At 41.5% G+C, this 19,313-nt stretch overlaps 1 protein-coding gene across 1 annotated transcript in view; it reads right to left on the bottom strand.

Annotated features, from left to right (window-relative positions):
• Positions 1-662: 662 nt before the first annotated feature.
• Positions 663-19,313, bottom strand: part of SLU7 (SLU7 homolog, splicing factor) — a 39,264-nt gene continuing 20,613 nt past the window's right edge. Inside the window, exons 11-15 of the mRNA XM_082256002.1 lie at positions 17,207-17,368; positions 15,221-15,325; positions 12,639-12,710; positions 11,935-12,039; positions 663-907 (exon numbers count right to left, since the gene is read on the bottom strand). Of these exons, the coding sequence (XP_082112128.1) occupies positions 728-907; positions 11,935-12,039; positions 12,639-12,710; positions 15,221-15,325; positions 17,207-17,368 (624 nt within the window). The 3' untranslated portion in view covers positions 663-727. The remainder of the gene's footprint in view (positions 908-11,934; positions 12,040-12,638; positions 12,711-15,220; positions 15,326-17,206; positions 17,369-19,313) is intronic.

The following is a 19,313-nucleotide window of genomic DNA, read 5'->3' as shown; positions in this document are numbered from 1 at the left end:
CTCAAAAATACAGAGTCCAGCTTAGCTATCAAAGTTTCCATCCCATTGTCCTCGTTTAGATCGCTCGCAGGTATCTCCAAAGCGGTCTCTCTGGCTTGCCCCTCAAGCCCCAACACAACCGCGAGTGCCTGCTTCTTCTTGTCCAGATCCGTAACAAGTTTCCAAATACTCATTTCATTCTTCCAGCATTTGTATGGTCTGGCTTCGTCAAACTTAGGCGGTACTCTATAGTTGGAAACCATCCTCTGCTACCATGTAAATATACCACAGACACGACGTGGTTCTGCACTCCGTCCTTTATTTCACCTCCACACAAACTAAACAGGAAGGGGAAATACATCATAGAATAGGAGGGAACACTGAAAAAGATGCAGTAACCGAAATGACCACAAGATGGCAGTATATTAAACAACTATATCCCTTGTACATGAAGTTAACACCTATAACTCTGGGTCTATAAACACTCAGCCTGTGTCCTGTACCGTACACTATTTTTACATTTTTAGGTCAGTGACTCAGCAAAGTATTAAAAGGCAGTTGATCACCTCAAAAAAGAGGGGAAAAAAACAGTTATAAGGGTAAATATGACTATTTATTGAGAACATAAATTTACATCTATACACAGTATAATCAATAGATTTTTTCCCCACATTTCTATAAGGTTTTGTAACAAAACAGATATTTCCTTGCAATAAAAACTGTACAAAACATGCAAAGACGCCCTCCACTATTGCCCCAGGAAGGAGGCCATTGGGTCATCGGGCCTTTGGCGTTTCATTCTGTATGCCTCCATCTCTTCCTCTGTGGGTTCCCGTGTCTCATAAATACTGTTGTATGCTCTTTTCCTCTCATCCATCTGCAACATCTCCTGTACCTGCTTAAGACGAGTTTCTTCCGCATTCAAAGCCTGCATTTAGAAATTAAATAGTTATAGAAACACTGCAATGTTACAAAAAAATCAGTGGAAATTTTCATATAGGTTTGCATAAACTAGCATAACATGTGTACCATTGCTTTTACTCTGGATCCTTACAGTACTCCTTGTACAAATCAGCTTTGCCTGAAACCAAGATTCCAGTGCTCTTTTTGTTCCCTGCTCAGACTCCTTGTTTAAGACTAGTATGCAGCAGGACTTTATTGTAAGGGCTTGGGTTATGGTAATCAGTTGGAACAGTTAAATTGTTCTCACTGCCAGAAGTCCCGCATTCAAAACTACCAATGATTTCCAGTACTATAAAATGTGTTGTACTGGAATATACAGTACCTCACAAAGTGAGTACACCCTTCACATTTTTGTAAATATATTTTTTTCTCTTTTTATGTGACAGCACTGAAGAAATTACACTTTGCTACAATGTAATAGTGAGTATAACCGTGTAAATTTGCTGTTCCCTCAAAATAACTCAACACACAGTCATTAATTTCTAAACCACTGGCAACAAAAGTGAGTACACCCCTAAGTGAAAATGTCCAAATTGGGCCAAATTAGCCATTTTCTCTCCCCTGGTGCCATGTAACTCATTAGTGTTACAAGGTCTCAGGTGTGAATGGGAGCAGGTGTGTTAAATTTGGTGTTATCGCTCTCACTCTCTTATACTGGTCACTGGAAGTTCAAGATGGCACTCTTCATAGCAAAGAACTCTGAGGATCTGAAAAAAAGAATTGTTGCTCTACATAAAGATGGCCTAGGCTATATGAAGATTGCCAAGACCCTGAAACTGAGCTGCAGCACAGTGGCCAAGATCATACAGCAGTTTAACACGACAGGTGCCACTCAGAACAGGCCTCGCCATGGTCGACCAAAGAAGTTGAGTGCACGTGCTCAGTATCATATCCGGAGGTAGGCTTGGGGAAATAGACGTATGGGTGCTGCCAGCATTGCTGCAGAGGTTGAAGGGGTGGGGGGTCAGCCTGTCAGTGCACAGACCATACGTCGCACACTGCATCAAATTGGTCTGCATGGCTGTTGTCTAAGAAGAAAGCCTCATCTAAAGATGATGCACAAGAAAGTCTGCAAATAGTTTGCGGAAGATAAGCAGACTAAGGACATGGATTACTGAAACCATGTCCTGTGGCGTGATGAGACCAAGATAAAACTTATCTGGTTCAGATGGTGTCATTCATGTGTGGCGGCAACCCAGTGAGGAGTACAAAGACAAGTGTGTCTTGCCTACAGTCAAGCATGGTGGTGGGAGTATCATGGTCTGGGGCTGCATGAGTGCTGCCGGCACTGGGGAGCTATAGTTCATTGAGGGAACTATGAATGCCAGCATGTACTGTGACATACTGAAGCAGAGCATTATCCCCTCCCTTTGGAGACTGGGCCGCAGGGCAGTATGCCAACATGATAACAACCCCAAACACACCTCCAAGACAAACACTGCCTTGCTAAAGAAGCAGAGAGCAAAGATGATGGAATGGCCAAGCATGTCTCCAGACCTAAACCCTATTTAGCATCTGTGGGGCATCCTCAAACAGAAGGTGGAGGGGCGCAAGGTCTCCAACATCCACCAGCTCTGTGATGTCGTCATGGGGGAGTGGAAGAGGACTCCAGTGGCAATCTGTGAAGCTCTGATGAACTCCATGCCCAAGAGGGTTAAGGCAGTGCTGGAAAATAATGGTGGCCACACAAAATATTGACACTTTGGGCCCAATTTGGACATTTCCACTTAGGGGTGTATTCACCTTTGTTGCCAGCGGTTTAGATATTAATGGCTGTGTGTTGAGTTATTTTGAGGGGACAGCAAATTTGCACTGTTATACAAGCAGTACACTCACTACTTTACATTGTAGCAAAGTGTCATTTCTTCAGTGTTGTCACATGAAAAGATATAATAAAATATTTACAAAAATGGAAGGGGTGTACTCACTTTTGTAAGATACTGCATGTCTGTTTGATGATGGCTGCCAATGGCAAGTATTAGCTAGATCACATCACACTTATAATATTTCCCCTCAATACATGCTACTTAGAGCACTGAGAAGCAGGCACACCTTCAGACTGTATAATATCTGGACAATAGGTCACCTTGTGTTAGAAATACTGTAATAGGAAGGCCCTCCAGTAACTGACAGAGGAAAGAGAACCTGGGCAGGTCAGATGTCAAGCTACATAGACGCTACAGAAGTTTGAAGGTGGTGTTGATAAAGACAGAATAAGGTTTGGGAAATCCTGGTCCAATGATGCTTCTGAATATTGTTTAACTAAGAAGTGAAGGGAGGCAGCCGAGATACTCCAGACTACTAATAGAAACGTGCCTTGTAAAATTCACACCTAATAAATGCTGTCCACTGTTCTTAGCCCATTAGGCCTAGATAAAACTTGGAATTTCCTATTAAAAGGCATAGGTATTTTGTCAAAGAAAAAAAAAATGTTCTAGCTGCTTAGTCTGCTGATATGATAACAGTCTGTGAATCATAGGGTAAAAAGTGACCCATATACTATATTTTTTATTCCCAAAAATGATCCTTACATATTCACTACTTGCTCTGGGATCTATTTTTCACTTCAGTTAGTTGTGGTCATGTGCACTGCTCTATGCATGCTCCAAATACTTAGACCATAGTCCAATGCAGGTGTAAGCAAGAGAGAGTGGCTGTACTCCTACATACCATGGAGAATGAACCGTTACACCCTCTAACAGTTAGATTAAACTTTAAAAAAGGGTTAGTGAACCCAAGAATAAAAAAAACATCTCTGTCTCATTAGCGATTGCTATTAGTATTTTAATATAATAATAATAATAATGTTATTGTAATTGTGGTGGCAGTGTTTCAATAATAATAATAATAATAATAATAATAATGTTATTGTAATTGTGGTGGCAGTGTTTCATGATTACCTGGTTGATCCTGCCAGTTCCTGTTAATAAATTGACAATGCTAGCGTGGAAGCCGCTCCATGCTTGCGTGGGCAGTTTACATGCTCTGTCATCCCATATTTAGATACAAGCATGCTGTGCAAACGCACAATGTGCCTGTATCCTTTGTGATCAGGTTAAACCACGCCCCCTAGCCATTCCTCCTCCACTGAATGCCAGCAATGTCAGTTTGCTGAGAAAAGGGGGGGGGGGGGGTAACACAATGCCGCAGGGTATGATTGCGTTTCATCACCTTGGACATGCTGACGCCCAGCGGCATTGCATCACATCCTTCATTGACGTCTACCCCATTCTGTAAACTCCCACCTGCAAGTCTGTGAAGAGCAGTCACATGATCTGAGCTTTTAAAGCCTAAAAAAAAGAGCTACATGCAAGTTTTTTTTTTTTTTTTTGCAAGTAAGCATTATTAAAATGTATACTAGCATCTATTCATAAATGCTTTTATTAATAATTACCTTTACGCTGAACAAGCTGGAGATATGCCATCATGGCTTATTTTAATTACAACTTCACTTTAATATATTAAAAACAAAAAAGGTTTGTTGCCTGTAAAGGTTTGTCTTTTTTTTATTAATTTCTTGTAAGGTAAAAGTTATTCCTTAAGCTAGGTTCACATTGGTAGGGCGCATTTTTTGGGGGGCATGGCTGCCGATTCATTTGAATGGGCTGCAGTGCCTCTTAAAACAAAGGGAAAAGGTCCTGGCACCATTTCTGGAATCGCAGTCTGCATGGGAACTGCAAGTTCAGTGCAGTTCCCAGTGTGGGAGTGATTTCAAGTGCGTGCAACGTGCCATTAGGATTAATAGCACCCACCTGCATCTTCTGTGTATTTGTGCAAGTGGTTGCGGGAACCGGTGCAAAACCCGCAGCAGGAAAAACCCGCACATATGTGAACCTAGCCTTAAACCAGTCATGAGAGAAATGGCCTTTTTGTGTCACTAAGAACAAGTATGAATATATAAAGTAAAGTTCAAACTCCTAATCTCTATACCTGCTCAATGTCACTTACCCAAGAGAATTGAAGCAAGTGGCTTACTATGACAGCCAGACCACTAGCATTATCAGAAGGCTCCTGCTGCTTTTAATCACAGCCTTTGAGAAGTGACCGTGGGGGTGGGTTGATGGGGCAGAGCCAAGCTGGGTGCATAAATGGACACATTGAGCCCACATGATAAGGAGGGAAGGAACCAGAAGCGCGGCCAGGCACCCCAAAAGAGGACCCTGCTTTTACTGTCCCCAATCCATCTCCTGATAGTACAGAGGCTAGGGGACAAGCTGCACATGCTCAGAGTTTGGTGTGTTTTGCTAGAGAGTCGTTTTTTTTCTTGGGAGAGTACATATGATCAACACAGGGCCAATCAGCACTGTCCAGTAGGGCAGGGGTCCTGTAACCTTATAGGACAATCAGGGGAGAATGAAAACTCCTCCTACAAGCTTTAACCAGACACTGACAGAAGTCACAAGACTGCTATATACTGCTGATGAGAAAAGGTATTTAGAAGTTTATATTTACTAAAAATAATAGCATTTCCATGTTCTGTGTACTTTGGGAGACCCAATATAGTGAATGCAGCGCCCTGGGTTTAATAACACTTTAAGGCCTAATGCACACTGGGAGTTTATTTTTCTCCCCGGAATGCATTGTACTCCTGGCAGGAAAAAGCAGGTTAGGAAACGTGTCTAAATCACGTTCTGCATGCACGTTTAGGCGCATTAAGCATTTGAGCCTTCGTGGTTTCTATTGGCCAGAATATTAATATATTTTGGCTGCTGGAATGAACACCCAAGCACTAAACACATCTAGTGTTTAGAAGTCTTTCCGCGTATCAAGCATTTTTTTTTCTGCCCAAAAGCTCCTCTCCTGCATGCGCTGGTGATTGTTTTTTTTTTGTAAAACCGCATCTTCTAATACTTTTCTAAATGCCTATGTGTACATGGACACAAAGACTAACAGCTTTTACAGGCTAAAGAAAAAAAAATCAAACGCCTGTAAAAGAGGAGATATTTAAGCGCTGTGTGCATAAGCCCTAAAAGAGGTATGGAATGCAGAGAGAGAGAGATACCATTTTGCCCCTGTACAAATCATTAGTAAGACCCCAACTGGAATATTCAGTTTTGGGCACTAGTTCACAAAAAAGGTACATGGAGAAAGTGCGGAGAAAGGCAACCAAACTGATAAGAGTCATGGGGTAGCTCAGCTATAAAGGCAAGATTAGAGGAACAGAATTTATTCTCTCAAGAAAAGGCGATTAAGGGGGATATGATCAAAATGTATAAATATATTAGTGGTAGGCTTGTGACGGTATCAGATTTTCATGCTGCGATTAATTGATTAAGGTTTTGCCACGGTATACGGTATTATCACGGTATTCTATTATTAAATTTAAATTATTAAATTTCCACCTCACTTCAATTTCATTGCTGAATTTAGGGGCTTTGGTTCACTTATGCACATTATTATATAGTCAGTCAGTACAGACTCTGTGAACCAAGCCTAAAATAGGTCATCAAGCAGTGTCTGGCCTAACTGGTGATAACTGGTCCTGGCGCTCGGCTCCGATCCGATGGCCTGGTCATTAAGAGGGCAAATCCTTGTGGTCAAGAAGTGGTTAAACCTGAAGGAGGTGTTGTTTATAAATGACTTTACTATTGCTTTAGGCCTGGTTCACATGTATGCGGGTTGGTGGTTCACATGTATGCGGGTTGGTGGTTCACATGTATGCGGGTTGGCGGTTCACATGTATGCGGGTTGGCGGTTCACATGTATGCGGGTTGGCAGCCCACATTTGCACAGGCATAACAGCCCATTGATTTGAACGGGCTGCTATGCCCTCATTTTCCGCAGAAAAAAGGTGCATGCAGCATTTTTTTAAAATTCAGTGGCCTTGAAATCCATCCTGCTTTTGCACCATGCGACTAACCTGCAGTTCCTGCTCTGGCAAGCTTTCTGCATTTTTTGTATACGTGGGCACGGCATTTAAAAACAGTTTGCGTGTGCAGCAACGGCAGGTAAGTCGCATGGTGCAAAAGAAGGATGGATTTCGTGGCCACTGCATTTTTTTAAATTCTGCATGCACCTTTTTTCAGCTGAAAACGCAGGCATAGCAGCTCAAGCCCATTCACATCAATGGGCTGCTATGCCTGTGCAAATGTGGGCCCCCAACCCGCATACATGTGAACCAGGCCTAAAGCAATAGTAAAGTCATTAATTGGTTAAACCTGCAGGAGGAGCGGTGTTTTTATCTATTAATGACTTTACTATTGCTTTAGGCCTGGTTCACATGTATGCGGGTTGGGGGCCCACATTTGCACAGGCATAGCAGCCCATTGATGTGAATGGGCTTGAGCTGCTATGCCTGCGTTTTCAGCTGAAAAAAGGTGCATGCAGAATTTAAAAAAATGCAGTGGCCATGAAATCCATCCTTCTTTTGCACCATGCGACTTACCTGCCGTTGCTGCACACGCAAACTGTTTATTTTTAAATGCCGTGCCCATGTATACAAAAAATGCAGAAAGCTTGCCAGAGCAGGAACTGCAGGTAGGTCGCATGGTGCAAAAGCAGGATGGATTTCAAGGCCACTGAATTTTAAAAAAATGCTGCATGCACCTTTTTTCTGCGGAAAATGAGGGCATAGCAGCCCGTTCAAATCAATGGGCTGCTATGCCTGTGCAAATGTGGGCCGCCAACCCGCATACATGTGAACCGCCAACCCGCATACATGTGAACCGCCAACCCGCATACATGTGAACCAGGCCTAAAGCAATAGTAAAGTCATTAATAGATAAAAACACCGGTCCTCCTGCAGGTTTAACCACTTCTGGATCGCAAGGATTTGCCCCTTTAAAGACCAGGCCATCGGATCAGAGCGCCAGGACCAGTCATCACCAGGTAGGCCAGACACTGCTTGATGGCTATATAATAATGTAATGTGGGCTGCTATGCGTGTGTGTGTGTGTGTGTGTGTGTGTGTGTGTGTGTGTGTGTGTGTGTATATATTAGACCTGCACGATTCTGGCCAAAATGAGAATCACGATTTTTTAGCTTGGAATAAAGATCATGATTCTCTCACGATTCTCTGTGTAACAAAAAAAAAAAAAAATTGGGATAACTTTACTGTTACGTTTTTTTTTTTTTTTTTATTCATTAAAGTCTAATCATTGCGTTTGAAAGACTGCTGCGCAAATACAGTGTGACATAAAATATTACAACAATCGCCATTTTATTCTGTAGGGTCTCTGCTAAAAAAATATATAAAATGTTTGGGGGTTCTAAGTACTTTTCTAGCAAAAAAAAAACTGATTTTAACTTGCAAGCAACAAGTGTCAGAAAAAGATCCAGTCTTTAAGAGGTTAAACTTCCTTTCTCCCTGGCAGAGGGAAGGAAAAGATACAAATGTAATCATTTTTGTTTATAGTTAGGAGACTTAATGCTGAAAGGCTTAGGCTCCGTTCACATCTAGGCGTTTTGGGGGCGTTTTTCTGCTCTAGGATCAGCTCTCAAAACGCCCAACAAGACAAATCCTATTCATTTCAATGGCCCCTGTTCACATCTGAGCGTTTTGACGCTGTATACAAAACGCCCAACGCTCAAAAAAGTACATGAGCTTCTTTTTGGGCAGATTACAGGCGTTTTCCATTGATCTCTATTCAATCTAAAAACGCCTGCACAAAAATCGCGGTAAAAATCGCGGTAAAAAACGCCGCAAAAATCGCGGTAAAATCGCAGTAAAAAACGCGCGAAAAACGCTACGCTCAGGTGTGAATGTAGCCTTAGCTGTGTGAGTGAATGAGTCATCCAGCTCACTGAAATGTATCAATTCACAAGTCAGGCAGACTTGACAGAGAAACTCTGTATTTTAAAAATGCCACAATAACAATACCGTGGCTATGCAATACCGCGATATATCGAATTACCGAAAACCGGCATATGTCTAATTAGTGGTCCATATAGTAAACTATGTGGTGGGGTACAGGGAATATCTAATTGCCTCTTTAATAGTTGGTGGTAAATCAAGTCCTTGGTACCTAAAAACCCAACACCTGGGGTGCCAAAAAGTTAAATCAGCAAACTTCCACTTGCCACTTGGTTAGGTTTACAAATAAACACAGGTCCCCCAAGGTCCTTGAACATGCCATTAGCAACACAGCTTTAAAGCGGTAGTAAACACCTCACTTGTACCTACAAGCTTACCTGTAGGTGCAAGGAATGTCTCCTAAACCTGCACCATTTAGGAGATGGTCACTACTTTTGCAGTCAATTTGTAATTGGCGCATATGCACTACACTCTGGAAGGACAGCATGCCACCCCTTAAGAGCGCTGTGCATGGGCGTGACTTCCATGCAGGGAAATTATGCCATTGCAGCTCCGAGAGCCCCTGAACCCAGAAGTAAGGCTGGGTAAAGATGGAAGCCCTGTCAGCAACAACAGCGTGCCACTGGAGGGCTTCAGTTTATGGAAATAGTATATATTTTAAATTGTAATATGTTAAATGTAAATTTCTCTACACTCAGTGTGGCCCAGAGAAGCCAAAAGCTTGGACACCCAAGGTTTAATCAATAAGGTTGTACCCCTATACAAAGCTACTCATTTGTCCCAGGGTTGCCCTAGGAAATTTGAGAAGGTCTGGCACTTGTAGACAGATTCGGAGTGTACAACAGATGATCAGGAGTCCACAGACTTAATTCATTCCCCCCCCACCCCCGATAAGGTTTAGTTTATGATATGAACAAATGTATTCCTCTCACATTACAATTGTTCAGGTAGGATTCTAAACACGAGTTAATATTCTTCCAATACATTATCCTGATGGTGGAGAGGGAACAGGAATCTCCTTATGATTCATCACCCCTTGAAGTGATATTGTAAGAGAATGACAGAGCGAGGTGTATTTTTTTGGGTTCTAGAATAGAAAGGTGTTATTAGTAGTTCTATGTTTTATGTATTAGCCAGGGAATGCCCAAAGGCTATGTTTTGTACCTATACATCTCGATTTTTCAATAAAAAGACATTATGACATTAACTTGCAGGGGAATTTTTTATTTTTTTTTATGTTTCGAGACTTTACTACTGCTTTCAATCAAAATGCATTAGGAGGGTAACAGAGAAAAATCTTAGTTTGGAAAGAGGAAATGCATATTGTTTAAGTGCTGTGTGTAGCAAAGTGCAGCCCTCCCCTTTAAGGGCTAAAGTATTTAGTTAATGCAATCTATGCACACCAGCTGCATATTACCAGCTGTTAATGCTGTTCAAGCTGGACAGAAAGGTGCTGGAAAAGGCTGTGGGGGAGCAGCTTTTTGAAGTAGCAGAACTTCTTTGCCTATCCTTACTCTGTTCTAAACATTACATTGTTCCCCTTCCCCAGCCTTGGTATTCCAGGTTGAAGAAGCTACAGTTCACATTGGGAATCACTCCTTGCCAGTGGAGAGGGGATAGAGAAGGAGATGGGCAGAGCATAGTTCTGTAGAGGTGGGTGGGATGGGCTGCAGACTCATGCTGGTCTGGTTACAAGAGACTATCTGGCAGGGAAGGTTTAGGAAAAACACTGACTCTAACTGCGCTCGAGCCCAAGAAGCTAAACATATAGAATTGTTTAAAGTGCTTTGTCAGAGACCATGAGGTACTTCAACCTGCTGTTTGCCCTCTCGCTTTTCATACTGCTGAGTAGTCCAGAAATTCAGGACTGTCAGAGAGAACACCAGCATAAACATGCACTTAGTGGCTGACTAAACTTCAAGGATTTATCTGGCATGCATCTGACTTCTAGAATTTAACTTATCTAGCATGAATCTATCAACCGCTGTTGATAGTAGAAAAATTCTTCCAATCAAACACAAAAAAAAATAAACCTCCGAAAACACATCCAGTTTTCCAAGAACAATAGCAAAAGGCATGATGGTTGTGGGTAGGGTTAACCTGTGGTGGCCAGTGGCTTTTTTGTATATGGCACGGGTGCTCAACCGGTGACCTCCTGCTCTGGGATTGCTTCATCCACTCTGATGATCTGGGATGGCCGGTTGGTAACCCAGAGCCACATAAGCATCCTCTATAGCACCAGCTCCTGTACCATTGGAAGTGCATTTGGTATCACTCTGCCTGGGACAGGAACCTAAAAGCTAGCGATGCCAGCAGAAACTGAAAGGTCAGTTTATTAAACATCACAGGTTAGCAATGGGCATATTATGTATTAAACATCATATTTTTGCAATGGGCATATAGGAACACTATTAAAAAATAATTATTAGATTGCTTTCACAGTGAGCGACAGGTGCAGCACAGGGCACCTGCAGCTGTCCTGCTGGTTAGCTGCATGGAGCCATTAACTTCTACTACATCCTGCGCATTTGATATGCTTTCTGAAAGCGCATCAAAACTCCTGAATGCAGAAATAAAAATTTTCAGAAAGTGCAGCACACCCGCAAGATGTAAAAAGTAGTCTATGGCAAAGCAAAACTAACCCGCAGGTGTTCTGCTCCCACAGTGCCAGTAAACCGCAGCTCATCAGTGTGAAAGCATCCTTAAGCCCATTTCACGAGCGGTCCAATCGGGTCCGCCTGTCCGTTTTCGCCTGTCCGCTTTCTTTTTGTGATTGGGTTTAAACACTGGGTAAAGATCCAACAGGAATTGGTCCCACAGAAAATGATTAACCGGATTGTTGTTTAAAATGTTCATTATGCGATTTAAAATAAAACATTTGAAATCCTGAACAATTTCCTTTCATTGTGGCACGCAACTAGTTACCAAATAAGTTTCCCTCTTTGTTCAAAAAGTTGAGCACCCCTGGTTTATAGTGTCCATTTCTTCTGTGAGCAGAGGTACAGCCTAACATTGTAAAAATTCCTGTATCTCTCAATGGATGCTAAATAACTATACTATGCATAGAAATGTTTGATGCTATCACTAGAGGGCAAGCATATATTTGTTCTTTGCTACAGCTCATTTATACAACGTTTTCTTTTCTCAGATGATTACAATTCTTCATAAATATTCTAATGAACACACACATTTGATCTTTAGATTGAAGAATGTATTAAAATGAAAAACTCTGCATCTACCTTCTTTAGCTTTTCCTGCTTCTTTTTCTCTTCATTTTCACTATCGGAATCTCCACTCTTACGGTGCTTTTTCTTCTTTTTCTTTTTCATCTTTTCCTGGTGGATCTGTGGACAATGATAGGAGTTACTGGGAAAATTCTTTTGCCAGGTATAGTAAAAGCTGAATAACAATATCCACGAGCATCTCTTCAGATGTTTGGTCCTGAAAATCCCAAATTCACAAATGCCTCAAAAGCAGAGGCTCTTTTCCAGTAAACTTAGATTACAGTATTAATCAGTATGGGAAATGTTCTACATGCCTAGGTGACAGGTGTGCAAAGCAGCTGTAACTTTTTTTTGTGTGTGTGAAATGTGTGCACATGCAATGTATAAAAAGCTTCAAATCAAGGAAGATTTAGCAGCCAGTGTCAGCAGCCCTACTAAAGTCAACTAACCCCCAACTGATATGAAACTTTTCCCACAATTATTATCAAGCAATATTAGACAATGATTTTGCAGTACATAAAGCTCTGATGAAGGGGAATCCATGGAGTCCCCCTGATGTTCTAGCTTGTACTTTATGCTTTGTAGGAAAAAAAAAAACTTGGGACTCTTCAAGCTTGGGGGGTGTTCCTTACTTCCGAATCAGAGTAATAAAAGGACAACCCTGGTTTTCACTCAATACAGTGAAAAAGTAATAATGCCCTTTGTCATTTTACACTTACCTCCACTAGGGTCTTTGGTATAGTCATTTCCTCTTCTGGTTCTATCAAATCCTCTTCACAAAGATCAGTATTCTAGGAAAGTCAACAGATAATACCATATCAGACATTTCTCCTAAATAATATGCTTTAATTTCCATTTTGAGGGCCCAATGACACTGAAAGGAACCAAAAAAAACGCACCTGCCTTTTTTTTCCCTTGTGCATTGCAAGGTAACACAAGTGTTAACACATGTTTTGTGGTATGCTAGGAGCCTTGTTTTTAATTTTGTCTGTATATGCATGCTGGGACATCACTGAAAATGAATGGCAACATGCTGCAAAGAGCATACATCGCATCCTGTAACGCGTATATAAATGCGTGCTACAATTCCCACACAAAAGTGGATGTGTAGCCTTACTTGTTTTCACGCCTAAAGCTAAAGTATAGCGATTTTAGTACATTTGGACTGAAAAATAAGTTATCCCTAATAAGGTGAGCTACATCTGTGGCTGCTACTGTATTAAATTCAGGGTTTTGGCACTGGCCCTGTACTTTCTGCTCACTACTGTCACTTCTAAACACAGAAACCCATCTTCTGTGTTTAGAAGTAACAGCACTTCTTTCCAGTGGCTGTACTGAATCCTTCCTGCCCTGCACATGGCTACGAGAGGGAAAGAGAAAGATGGGGAAAGTACATAGCTGCACTAGTCTGCCAGCAGTAGCTTCTGCAGCCTATGCCACAGCCTATACTGTCCAGTATCCTCCTGAGGTTAAGTTGTAGCTGCTCTTCTGCAGCATCAGTTCTCTTTCTGGTAATGTCAAGAAGGATTTGGAGGTGGTAGGAGACCTCTATACTGGGGTGCAATTTGAGGGGTAAGGGAGTGTGATTTTTTTGGTTGTAAAATGGCCAGTGAGAAATGCATTCTTGCACCCTGCACTCTGTGCGCAGAGCACTCCTGGTATTGAATGCGCCTTTAAGACCCTCACACTGTTAGTGCAATTTGACCACACTCACTATTTGATGCGGCAGACTCTCCCCCTGCAGAGGGGGGTGGGAGGTTGAGTTCCCACATCCATTCTCGAAGAAAAAAGCCCTAGGTAAATCTTTTACTTTTATTCAGTCCACAGTCTCCTATCAGGGCAGAATGTTTGGTTGAATTAGTTGAACTTGTGTCACTTTTCAACCAGAGTATGTAGTTCTGGTTGTAATACAGATATCACAGGAGACCATTTATTCAGCACCGCCTTCATTCAGAAAAGGCCTTGCATTCTTTCCACAAAATGCAACATGTCCGGGGAATGGAGGATGTGTAGATGAATGTCACAATCTCCTTCCTCCACCTACAGAATAATCAGCCTCCTGTGATAATTGTACTACAGCTGGCAATACAAGTCTCACTATGGGACTTGCAGCACAACAGAAGACTGCAGGCAGAGTAACAGGAAAAGATTTAACAAACGCTGCAGCAGCCAGGGATGGGGCAAACTTCATTAGAGGCAACTTATGTACTGTGCAAAAGTACAAAAATACTTTTTGCCTTTCCAGCCCAGAAAACCATTTGAGATCACCTCTAATATTTGGGCTTCAGAGCATTTTCAGCTAGAACCAATAAAGATTTTCCAAAAAATTATTAGAAGAGCTGGTCTCTTAAAACAGGCCATTAAAAATCTATATTTAAAATCGTTTTCAGATACAAAGTAGCAGCATATATTCTACAGTCAAACATTTGGAAAGACCTCACCCCAATAACTGCATTAGGTGCATATAAAGTACATTAATGGGCAGTAAGTTGGGTTTCAGCTTCTAAAAAATCAATATGCTTTTGGTGTGAATGTTTCAATGACAGAAATGTTGGCACAAAACTTTAGGTACAAACAGCTTTTGTCTGTTGCGTTATAAACTCATCACACCCAATGCACTGGCCACTGACCCACAGTTAACCTCAACGTAATCCATTTTTTCTGATATGCTTCATGCTATGCTATTAATCATAGGATAGGAGAGCAAGCCTTCTTTAAGTAACATAACAGATTGCTTTGCTTCCATCGGAAGGCCACTTGGAAAATAAGCACAGCCTAAAAAAGAAAAGCATTTATACTTGCCTTTCCAGCGGCCCATGACTTTAAACCTTGGCACTTTGCCGCTTGGCAGCATTTGCAGGTACCTTCCATCTTACACTATGCTTGCGGTTACGAGCTTGGATAGACTACAGGACATATAACCCAGTAGATGGAATCGCAACATGTAGCAGGGAAAACTGGTAATTGACCCACCCGACATGTGCAATACTTGCAGAGGCTGGGAGTCAGAAAAGTAAGTATAGCTGTTCTTTTGTTTTAGGTTGGCGTTAGGCTACTTTCACACTGATCAACTGAAAAACCATGGCTAAAACGCTTATATGCGTTTGAAAAGCACATGGGCTTTTCAGGCGTGTTTTCTAATGCAAAGACGCTTGAAAAACTCCTCAGTGTGAAAACAGCCTTAGTTTACAAGTGACTCTAAGGTGGAAGGTCACTTTAAAACACATCTGTACAAAAAAAAAAAAAAAAAAAAAAAAAAAAAACACAAAAACAAGAACAAACATACGATACAGATACTCACACTCATGTCTTTCCCGGCTTCTCCAGTGCAATAAGACATTTTAACAAATGAGTGACAACATTTGTAGCCCCATTTTCCGTCTTTCCAATATGAGCCCCAAATACACTAGAAAGAGAACAAAAGAAAAAAAAACAAAAAATCAAAACTCCCTTCAAATGTACTAGTTCAAAATAACTGAACAACCTATACACAGAAAAACACATTCAATACACATACAGCGGTAATACTGCTACAGGCAGCTCCATTTAGGCAGGTAATGACAATTCTTCAATAAAACATATCTATAGTCAGACATTGCAGAATATATAGTCATGTCTCAGCAAAGCTCTCTACACTGACATTAGTGAGCCAGAAGAGAAGATGATATAAAATCCAATAAGCACCCAGTGTTATCGCTAGTCTACATAGCAAGTTGAAAAAAGCCTGAGAAGGTTTCATCACGCTCTAAGAGATCCTAGGCTCAGGCTGGAATATACAGGTGCATCTTATTAAATTAGAATATCATCAAAAACTTAATTTATTTCAGTAAATCAATTAAAAATGTAAAACCCCTTTATTTTATATGGATGTGTTACACACAGAGTGAATGATATCATCACGGATTGCAGAAAATGTTGCATTTTATTTGGAAATCAATGCCCCAGAGTCTAAAAGGAAAAGGAAGAGTGTAGGGGCACAGAATCCAAGTTGCATGAGGTCTAGTGTGAAGTTTCCACAGTCAGTGATGATTTGGGGAGCCATGTTATCTGTTGGTGTTGGTCCACTGTGTTTTACCAAGTCCAAAGTCAGCGCAACCTTTTACCAGGAAATTCTAGAGCACTTCATGCTTCCCTCTGCTGACCAGCTTTATGGAGATGCATTTTCCAGCAGGCCTTGGCACCTGCCCACACTGCCAAAAGTAGTAATACCTGATTTAATGATCATGGTATCACTGTGCCTGATTGGCCAGCAAACTCGCCTGACCTAAACCCCATAAAGAAACTATGGGGTATTGTCAAGAGGAAGATGAGACACACAAGACTGAACAATGCAGAAGAGCTGAAAGCCACTATCAAAGAAACCTGGGCTTCTATAACACCTCAGCAGTGCCACAGGTTGATCCCCTCCATGCCACGCTACACTGATGCAGCATTTCATGCAAACGGGGCCCTAACCAAGCATTGGGTGCATACTATACTGTACATGGACATACTTTTCAGTAAGCCAACATTTCTGTATTAAAAATCCTTTTTTATATATTGGTCTTCTGTAATATTCTTACTTTCTGAGATACAGAATTTTGGGTTTTAACTTGGTGTAAGCCATAATCATCAAAATGAAAATGCTTGAAATATATCACTCTGTGTGTAACGCATCTATATAAAATATCTGAGTTCCATTTTTTAAATTTAATTAGTAAAAAAAATTAACTTGTTGATGATATTCTAATTTTATGAGATACACCTGTATATGCATTTTATCTGTAACAGGTCTTATCAGGCTTCAGGCAACAGAAGGGTGGACAAGAAGTCATCAGCCTCTATCAGTTTGTGATTTACAATGGATTTGCGCTTAAAATAAAAATGAGCAAAATTCAGGATTCCTTACAAAATTCCTAGTGATAGGAATGTACAATGCAATGGACAGCATGCAGATGTCTGGGTGTATTGCATATACAGTGTACAGGGTCTGGGGTATGCAGAATATAGTGCAGTGTGCATTATATAGTACACTATAGAGATTGCAGTGATCCAGTATATGCAATATACAACAGTGTATATGGAATTCAGTTATTTTGTGTAATGAACAAGATAATGTACATAGTTTAACAGTGTTACCACACAATCATGAACGTGCACGACCCCATGTTCCACCAAAAGAACGACCCAGTCTCATTATCACCAATGAAAACTGAATTTTTCACAATTTCTTGACAAATCCAAAGGTGGATTTTTTTTTTTTTATAAACACTGTATAGTGTGATGTATGATGAGTACAGATACTTACTGTGTGATTATTGATGAGAACATCCTCCTCATATTTGGAACGCGCTACTGCTTTCTCCTGTCCCTTTATAACAGTGCCATGTCTGGAATACTCCACATAGTCCTCGGTCTGAGCCAGAAGCAGCTCCACAGGTGGAGCGTCAAGGTGTTCCTGACCTCCGTACTGTAAAACACAGAGAAAGTCATCTCGGATCAAGTTTACCAACTCTTTTTACTGGCAAAACAGAATAAAGTTTTATGAAACACATTTTTGCTGACAACCTCAAATATGCCAATTCCTCCTACTATAAAGTCAAACAGGGAGTGCAACAAAAATGGAGCACAATTAAAATGGTTAGTTGGGTGCTCTGAACCTTTTATCGAGATCCAATTTATAGCCTGTCTATATTATCTTCTCTTTATAGCACCGATTATCATACCTTGGAATTTTATTTTACTTAGGCGAGCCCAAGATTTGAGGTGGAGCAGGGTTACCAACAGCGTGCTGCAAGCCTAAATTGAGTATTTATAATCCTGCAACAAAATAGTGACCATGGTTGCAGTGCTTTTAATGTGCGCAGCAAGACGAAGGGTTCACTAGTGCCGCAGTAAAATATGGCGCAAAAAAAGGTAGAGGAAAAAATGCCCCAGCATTTGTGGTGTTATTGGGGAGGCCAGTGTTTGTGGTGTAAGTGGGAGAAAAAAAAAATAGGGGTGATAGAGGGTGGGGGGTAGTAAGAGAGGGAAGGGGGGGGGAGAAAAGATTAATAAAAAAAAAAAAAAATTAAAAAAAAAGGAGGAAGTGTAAAAAAAGGAGAGAGATTTATTCAGATCTTTAAAAGAAAAAAAAAAAAAAAACAGTTGTCTAATATTCAGGATCCACACTTACCACCATTAATCCTATTGGCTCATCACCCTTATCAGATATGGAGAACAGGTGTTCTAAAATTTAGTCGGACCTGTGAAAATTCCGGACCCTCGTCACTTCCCGGGACGCTCCGTCACCACCAGCTGCTGCGAGCCCCGGTGCGCATGCGCACAAGGCATTTTCAAGGTCCGATGAAATTCTAAGACTTACGAACAGCTGACTGAGAGGAGGAGGGGCTGAGGTGGGACGCACAGACCGCTGCCGGATTATGTTACAACACCGTCGCGTCATCGAGCAAGGAACATGTTGCAGAGCTGACACAGGCACTGCTTCATCAATTGCTTGAAACTAGATACTTAAATTATCAACAGGACCAGAGAAAGCACCATACAGCAGCTGCCTAGTCTTACTAGAGTGCCTTCCATTTTTATTTACCAGGTCTCAGTGTCCTGTGTATCAACAGGGACATCCACCTAGGCCAAGTCACCTCCATCATCAAATCATGCTTGCTCTCCTATGACTGCAACACTCAGCTTGGTGGTGCAGTGACCCCTACCAGCAAAATCTCCTCACTGCAGTTCCCAGATATGCTCAGACTGTATGGATCAGTAAGCCCCAAAATTTCACTTCCCCAGGCTACATTTTTGCAATGCACAAAAAGTGCAGAGCATCTGAAATATGTATATAGTTACAGTAAACTACCACTTGAACTCAAAGAGCCATCTGTGTCCACTGGCTACTTGACTTTGGGGTGCAAATACACAGTGGCCCATGTAGCAATGACCCTCACAAAAGCTGCTGGTTTTAATGGACCCACCTAGCCTTCCTACTAGTTATTTGGCCAGTGGCTGCACCTGGACAGGCCCCCAACCCGCTGAAAGCAACAAACGGGCTTTCGCTCCATCAGCCTTCTTTTTGGTATTTTATTCGTGCAGATGTCCAAGCAAGAGATGGTTGAGGGTACAGGATACCCAAAAACAGCATCAAAAATTCCCTCCCCAGTAGTCTTTAATAGTATATTCAAGCTCTTCCACAGGTTAACCTTAAAAGACCAACTCTGGGCAGTGCTTGAGCTGCAAAAGACCATCTGCCTGCCTATGTTCAGAGGACAGGAAAAGCAGCCTCCCCACTCTTCCCCCTCCTTTGGACATCAAAAGGCTACTTTTTTTTTTTTTTCTTACGGTCTGGTAAATAATGGACACTTGGCAACACTGCCTTAGGCTACTTCATTCCCATTTCAATACATTTTCTGTAACAGCTA

The sequence above is a fragment of the Pelophylax lessonae genome (genome assembly GCF_965119305.1).
Source record: "Pelophylax lessonae genome assembly, chromosome: 4".
In the NCBI taxonomy this organism is placed as follows: Eukaryota; Metazoa; Chordata; class Amphibia; order Anura; family Ranidae; genus Pelophylax; species Pelophylax lessonae.
The sequence above is the reverse complement of the archived record's forward strand: the minus strand, read 5'-3'. Positions and strand labels throughout refer to the sequence as shown.